This window comes from Nomascus leucogenys, chromosome 15 (assembly GCF_006542625.1).
Source record: "Nomascus leucogenys isolate Asia chromosome 15, Asia_NLE_v1, whole genome shotgun sequence".
NCBI classification, from domain to species: Eukaryota; Metazoa; Chordata; class Mammalia; order Primates; family Hylobatidae; genus Nomascus; species Nomascus leucogenys.
In genome coordinates, this window is record NC_044395.1 from 39055191 (window position 1) to 39063556 (window position 8366).

An 8366-nucleotide genomic window follows, 5' to 3' on the forward strand; every position below is an offset into this window, starting at 1 on the left:
GCCTAGAGAGCTTCAGGTTTGAAGGTATCTTCTGGAAGCTGGTTGCCAGAAAAACCAACCCACTAGATTATAAAGAGCTACAAATTTCAGCCAGGCACGGTGGCTCATGCCTGTAATCCCAGCACTTTGGGAGGCCGAGCTGGGCGGATCACTTGAGGTCAGGAGTTCGAGACCAGCCTGGCCAACATGGTGAAACTCTGTCTCTATCTAAAATACAAAAAAATTACTCAAGTGTGGGAGTGTGCCCTGTAATCCCAACTACTCGGGAAGCCAAGGCAGGAGAATCACTAGAACCCAGGAGGTGGAGGTTGTGGTGAGCCAAGATTGGGCCACTGCACTACAGCCTGGGCGACAGAGTGAGACTCCGTCTGTTTGTGTGTGTGTGTGTTGGGAGGGAGGTGGGGTGGGGGGAAAGAGTTACAAATTTCAGCCCTAGGCCTTGACCTTAGGGGAGGTAAGGGGCTGAGATGAGCCCAGTAACCAGTGGACAATAATTTACTCAATTATGTATTTATGTAATGAAAGCTCAATGAAAACTCTTGAATAATGAGGTTTGAAAGCTCAATGAAAACTCTTGAATAATGAGGTTTGGGGTGCTTCTAGATTGTTGAACATACTGATATGCTGGGAAGGTACTGCACCAGAGGATACAGAAGCCCTTTCACACCTTGCCCTATGTCTCCTCCATTTGGCTGTTCCTTAGTTGTGTCCTTTATAAAACTGAAATTGCTTAAGTACAGTCTTTCCTGAGTACTGGGAGCCGTTCTTGGAAAGTTGCAAGAATCCCTTAATTTGCAGTCGGCTGAGCAGAAATGCAGATGCTCTGTGAACTCTGACTGACTTGGGGGCAGGCAGTCTTGTGAAATGGAGCCCCTTAATGTATGGTGGTCTGAGCAACATCTGGGCAGTGTCAGAATTAAAATAACTGTAGGACACCCAGTTGGTGTAGAATTTTTGCTGGAGAAATTAAGTTCTAATAAAGGAGTTTTATTATGTTCAATAAATCTGTTGAATGTTAACTATACATTTCCTCCACAAAACAGGAAACTGCACATTACTTATAAAAGATTATCCTTTTCAACAAAGTTACCATAATCCATAACCCTTTAAGCGATCACCAAAAGCTTTTGGGCTTCTTTATATTTAACAAATAGCACAAATATTATATGAAGGCTGTGTAGAACGGAGCCCAAGTCTAACTCCCAATCCACTAATCTTTCCATGACCCTAAGCATTCAGTAAAAATTATTCCAACCAAAATATGATTGTAGGAGAAACTTTCAGGATTAAAGGTACAATGTTTAACCTGATCTAGCTTTTCCTGCAGCCTTTAGTTGTTAAGGCAAATATCTCATTTAGGAACACATAATTCAAATATTTATTGAACATCTTTTTATGACACTGTGTGAAGTATGAAGCATAATTTAAAAATGCATATTACTTGCTTTCTTTAGAAGTGTAACATGCAACACAGCTGCAAGATATTACCTAGATAAAACTCAAATACAAAAGAGTAGGTGGGAACTGCTAAATTGGATGTAATAGAGACTAAGTGCAAATTAAATTAAATTAAATTCAGATGCATTCATTGGAACACTGCTTCAGAAGGTCTAATAAAGGAAGGTCTTTATTAGTGCTGAAATCGATACTGGGTCTCGTAGATTGACATATATTCTGATAGGCAAGCAATAAATGGGTATGAAAGGCAATTATTTCCAGGTTAATGAATACATCAGTTTAGCTGAAAAAAGAGTTTGTGTATACATGTTGAGGAAATAAAATTGGAGAAGTCAAGGTCCAATGGTGGAGGAACATGATGTAGAGCTCTGAGCAGTGCAATCAATGCAACAGTTTCAAACTAAAAATCAATACGATCATCAACAAATGTAGAAAAGCATTCAATAAAATTCAACATCCAGCCATTATTTTGTAAAAAACTTAGTCCCTTATGATAATATGAAGTTTTACAAGAAAACATGGCAAACATACTTAATGGTGGAAAACTTGAAATATTCCTTTTAAAATCAGGAATAAGACAAAGATATCTACATCAATTCTAGTCAACATTGTACTTCATTTCCTAGTCTGCACATTAAGAAAAAAAAAAGAATAACAACTGTTAAGATTGAAAAGGAAGAATCCCAATTTCGTGTCATGACTATCTAAATAGAAAAAAACAAAAAAATCCTCAATTATGAGAATTAAGTCTGGAAGATTGCTGGGTAAAGTAGATATGTAAGAGTCAGTAATTTTATATATTAGAAAATGCAACTTACGAAAATATGTATCACACAATTAAAAACTAGAAATAAATTGAAAAATATATGAGACATGAAATTATACTGAAAAATGTTAAAGTTCTAAATAAATGGAGTAACATAACATTCAGACAGAAGGATCAATATCCTAAACATATCAGTTATACCCAAATTAAGCTAGAAATTCAATAAAATCTCAATCAAAATTCCAATAGCAGGTTCTAGAATTTCTACTGAAGAAAAGCAAAGGACCAACAATAGCTAATACTTCTCTTGAGTAACAAGGAGGTAAATGACCCCCCCACCTCCAAGTGGGTATCTAAGTAGGAGAGACAAATACAACAAAGGGACAGAGAGCCAGGTAACACACCCATAAACATATGGAAATGAACATATTGCAAACCACTGGGGATAGGATGAATTTTCAACAAGTATTGTGGGGACAATTGTGTATTTTAAGTAAAACCGTTAAATTGGATCCCTATCTCACAGCATACAAATTAATTTCAAGTAAATTAAGGACATAAAAAGCTCCAACTTTAAAATAAGTAGGAAAAAAATATAGAAGAATACAACCAAGGCCTTGGAGAAAGGAAGAATTTCTTTAACAGAAATCACTAATTATAAAAAGACTAACAAATTTTACATTAAAAGTAACAACAACTATTAATCGAAAGATATCAAAGACCAGCCAAGATGTCCTTGGAACAGTCTTAACAGACTGATAATTAATATCCAGTATATATATATATATGTGTGTGTGTATATATGTGTGTATATATATGTGTATATATGTATATATCTGTGTATATGTGTATATATGTATATATGTGTATATATGAGTATATATGTATATATGTGTATATATGTATGTATATATACATGTATATATATGTATATATGTGTGTGTATATATATAGGCAACCCAACTGAAAAACAGGCAAAGGACATGAACAGGTATTTCACAGAAGAAAACACACACACACGACTAGTAAAGGTACGAAAAAAACAGGGTTGCATACTCACCAATGATAAGAGGTGCACAAATCAGAAAATTGGATACCATTTCACACACACAGCAAAAATTTACAAGTGGGACAATACCATCTATTTAAGAGGACACAGAATAAAGAGGGCTGTTGGTATAATCACTTGGTAAAACAATTTAGTATGACCGAGTAAAGCTGAAGACGCACATACTCTGTGAACCAGATAATTCATTCAGTTATATTTGCTGAACGATTTTCTCTCTCTTCTTTCTTGAAAATGATATGGGTTGAGTCACAGTACATATTCCATGACCCACTACTGAGTTGTAATCCAGAGCCCAGCCTCTGGTCTGAAAGAAAAAAAAAATCACTGCTCTAGAGTTGCCCCTTGCAAACTTTTTCTCTCAGGACCACTTTACACTCTAAAAGATTTAGTGAAAAGAATGGCACTATGTTACATTTCTGCAGATCTCTTTAATGTTTGCTTTAAAAAAAAAAATGCTGGATTCTCTTATCTAGTTCTGCATTCGCTCTGTTGGATATGTTATTTTGTTTGACATATTAAAGAAGATCTAGTCTACCACAAACGTGGTCATTACAGAAGGATCTTGTAGACTCTGAGAGGATCTTGGAGATCTCCAAGGGTTGTGAGACCATACTTCGAGAACTGCACTCTAGAGAAACATTTGCCATGTACAGCATATAACAATGAATACAACAAGATTGTTTCTAATATCTGGCAAACAAATGAACAGCAAAACCCATTAAATCCAAAGCCTATTAAGATACTGTCATTTACTAGCTAGATAACTTTGACTCAACCTCTCTGTGCCTCATTTTGCTCATTTGAAAAAGGAAATATTAATGCCAATCCCAGAAGGTTATTGTGAAGATTAAATGAGTTAATGCATCAAAAGTGCTTAAAGTGCCTTTAAGGATTATGCCTGCCAGATAGTCCTATATAAATACCATACATTATAATCTTAAAATAGGTGGTAGTGGGTGGGTGTGGGAATGAGAAAGAAGAAGATACAAAGAGGAACATGAAGGTATTCATTTCATTATTCTCAAAAAGTAAATCTTATATTTAAAATTATAAAATGTATGATAGCCATAAAACATTTTTAAGGGAAATTAATATGGAGCTACGGTGCAGCTTGGTCGAAGGACCTATCTAAAAAGTCAGAGAGACAAATTAAGAGATTAGGTCATTAATCACCAAGGTTATTGTGAAAACATTACAAGGCTGACATGAAAGACATTCTTGTGTTTCAACACAATGCCGCCCATACTTCCATACGGAATTCTCATTATGCCCAATCATAGTTGCTTTCCTGCCTTTTCCACCAGTCGAAGTTTATCAATTCAAGAGCAATCACTCAATAAACGTTACCTAGACCTAACTGAAACCTATCGCCTTACTTCCATGCTGTTCACATTTGAGATTTACACGGTCACTGCTTCATAAAGACGGTGATTTATGAATCTACTTGTTAAAAATCCTTGCCTGTAAAGCATCTCAATGCACTTATAACTAGCTCTGTAGGGGTTTATCAATGTCGAAAACACTTGAATATAACAGTTGTTCATCTTCACAACCGTGAAATCTGAATACGACTTGTGTTCTCAGTTCATGGTATAGTTTTAACAAGTTTTTTTGTTTTTTTTTTTTTAATGTTGCCTGCTGTTAAGATCAGCTGTTTGATAAGCTAAGTGCTTTTTCAACGCTGTTGGAAATGGCAGCCTTATTTCTGATGGGACATCTAAGCAGGACCTTTTCTTACGCAGCAACAAACCAACTAAACTTAGTCATTTTTGTTTTGAGAAACAGTAACTTCCAAATTAGACATTTTGATGTAGCAGATTGAGTTATGGTTGTTACACTTTGATTTGTGGAGGATCCTAGATGTTCTTAGTGTACCCTTGATATTTAGAATCCAATTAAAGCTGAGCTTAGCACGAAAAATATATATATGCTTTCCTAATGAACTGTCTTTGGGATTTCCGTCAAGGGTACCGTATAAGTACTAAGAGCTGACTATATCCCAGTGCCAATGCTCAGCTAGGTGTCCTTGGCATAATGCAGCTCAATTAAACATTCACTTAATATTTTATTTTATAGAGACAGGGTCACTCTGTCGCCCAGGCTGGAGAGCAGTGGCACTCTCATAGCTCACTTCAGCCTCAGTGATCCTCCCGCCTCAGCCTCTCTAGTAGCTGGTGGTATCACAGGCATGAGCCACGCACCCAGACTCAATTCAACATTTCTTTTTTTTTTTTTTTTTTTTTGGAGACAGAGTCTGGCTCTGTCACCCAGGCTGGAATGCAGTGGCTCGATGTCTGCTCACTGCAAGCTCCGCCTCCCGGGTTCACGCCATTCTCCTGCCTCAGCCTCCCGAATAGCTGGGACTACAGGCACCCGCCACCACGCCCGGCTAATTTTTTTGTATTTTTAGTAGAGACGGGGTTTCACTGTGTTAGCCAGGATGGTCTCGATCTCCTGACCTCATGATCCGCCCACCTCGGCCTCCCAAAGTGCTGGGATTACAGGCGTGAGCCACCGCGCCCGGCCAAAGTTTTTTTTTTTTTTCTTTTTAATCAATATTGGCCAGGTTAGCCTCGAACGTGTAGCCTCGCCTCCCCGAGTGCCAGGGCAACCAGCCTGAGCCACAGCGGCTCCCTCAATTCAACATTTCTAAGAGTATTCCTTGTTCAGTCTCCAAGTGCTTAACTTTTGAGAGCCGTGAAAAGCTCTCTTCTCCCAAGTTTAATCATATCTCCTATAAAATCTCATCCATCTGCTGACACTTCCAACAGTTTCTTTTACTTTTTTCTTTTACTGACCTAATCCTGAATAACCTTAAATTGCTGCTTTCCTTACTTCTCCTTAACTTCCCCAGACCTCTCTGCAAACTTCTAATTCCCATTCCGCTGAAACACTGTAATACTTTTAGTCCCATTATTACAAATTCTAACAATTTGTAATTGTTAGAAAAGCTGAAACTGACTTCTCCAAGGTGACCAGGCTTTCTTAGCGTTCCCCACTCTTTCCCCCTAGATTCTAGAAAACAACTTTCCCCGGATATTCTTCTAGTTCCTTCCCTCACCATCCTTCTTTTTTCACGTTTTTACCTACGTTTCCAATTCACCTCATCCAACTCTACCTCCGTATTACTTTTTCTCATTCCGAACTATCTCAAGTTTCCTAAAAGCACCTACTGTTCTAGCACATACAACAAAATTCCTGCAGCGCCTTTTCTCCTTCCTCTATTCTTGAGACAAGCAATTACAATTCCTTCGACACGCAACTAGCTCTATCTTCCCTTCTAGGAAACCTTCTCTAGCCTACCTAAGCACTGTTAATCACTCCCCTCTAGATTATTCTACTACGGTAGCACTTCCTAAACTGTACTGCGCAGTAATCACTAATTACGTGTAGTTTCTCTTCAGTGTTTTGCTCCTTCAAAGCCGGGTTTCTATTCTATTCATTTGGACCCTAACAGTATGCCAGGCATCGAACATTTGCTAATTGGAGAAATAAGAGCTCCAACATTTACTTCCTATCAAAGCTTTCCAACGCCGCGGTTTTCAAAAACCTAAGCATTCGACACTCCAATTTGACAAATACCAGTGAATAGCAGTGACTAAACTGGATGGTGACCTCCGATGAGGCAAAAACCATACTTAAAATCAATTCCCCCTGTCGCCTCTCCAAAAGGGCATTTCCACACTTAAGTTCCAGTAATTCTAGGTGACAGGAAGCGCGCGTTCTGGCTACGAGGATCACACAACGAAGTTAATGTGAATGGGAGTGGGAGGCACTGCAGGGATAGGAAACAGCATAAGCAACTAGTAAGCGCTCGAGAGACGGCGGACTACTAACGTGCAGCTGTCTCTTAAACACACTGGCGCGCCTCACCTGATCTGGCGAGTTTCCTAGAGAGGCCGCTGAACCCACGTGACCAAAGGAGCTACGTTTTCGCAGGCCAGGGAGTGGGCAGTTATCCCAGCCGGTCCTTGGGAATGTCAGGCAACCGGGGTTGCTACGCCAAAAGGTGAATGAGGGCTGGGGAACAGAGACGGCCAGCCCAGTTTCACTGGGAGCCAGAGGGTGCAGCCTCGACAGAAGAACAGTGAATGGAAGCTTCGGGAGCGCGGAGCAATCTAGGCACACCCGCCGTCCTCCAGAATTGCGTCAAAAGCTGGACTGACAGCGCCCTGAAACATGAGGAAACTCAAAGAGGCGCTTAGGACCGATGTCGGGCCCACTCGCGCCAACTGCTTCTTACCGACAACTGAGAACAAGAAGCCGCAGAGACAGACGCCGCCGCCGCCATCTTTCAGCCTGCCCAGGGGGTCTCCGCACGTCAGGGGCGGTCTAGGTTCTCGTGCTCTTCTCCAAAACTCGGGAGCCGCCCACCAGGGGGGACCCTAGGCTGAACCCCTGATGGAAAAGAGCAAGAGTGCTGGTGCTGGGCTTGGAAACCCCTGCCACACACCCCCTCAGGGCCGCCTACGCTCACAGCTTACACAGAAAGGGCAACACGTCCTAACGGACTTCTTCCCTAGCCAATCAAAATAGCAGACGTCTTTCTGTAGTTGGGGAGAATCCGCCTCTTCCCTGGTGACGTCACAAGGTAGCGCGTAACGGGGCCCACTGGGGCAGACAACGCCGGGGGCTACTGGCTGGCTCTGCAGGGATTCTACGGAGGGGCGGGCTTCCTCCAGTAAGAAGCGTGGGCGAGTAGTGTTGTCGCCAGTGGCAACCGAACGGAGTAATGGAGATAAAACAAAAGCGAAGGCGAAATTAAAGCGCTCCATGAGTTCCCTCGGATTAAACGCTGGAGAGAGCGTGAGTTTGCCGCGGGGACGCCTCTCCAGGCGAAGTACTTACCTTTTGGCCAATAACAAATAGGATTAGGAGGGTCTTAACGATTTAGTCCAATAGAAAGCAAGGGAAAAAGAGTTGCGGCAGAGAATGAGCCTTTCGCGAACATTTGCCCAATTGGATTGGGGCGCTCTCACCCAAACCTGGGACTGGCTGTTAGAAATAGCCGCGACCGCAGACCTTTGGGCGGGGCAGGTTCAAAGCAGATTTCGCGCGCTGAGAGCTCCGGGA

General features: G+C 41.0%; 1 protein-coding gene across 3 annotated transcripts in view; it reads right to left on the reverse strand.

The window, feature by feature from the left end:
* The window catches only part of CEP57 (centrosomal protein 57), a 43921-nt gene extending 35714 nt beyond the window's left edge, over positions 1-8207 (reverse strand). The window contains exon 1 of one of the 3 annotated variants that reach the window (XM_003253024.2): positions 7537-7822. In XM_003253024.2, coding sequence (XP_003253072.2) covers positions 7537-7584 — 48 coding nt within the window. In that variant the 5' untranslated portion in view covers positions 7585-7822. The other 2 variants (XM_030794677.1, XM_030794676.1) reach the window with 2 other exon arrangements.
* Positions 8208-8366: the final 159 nt, after the last annotated feature.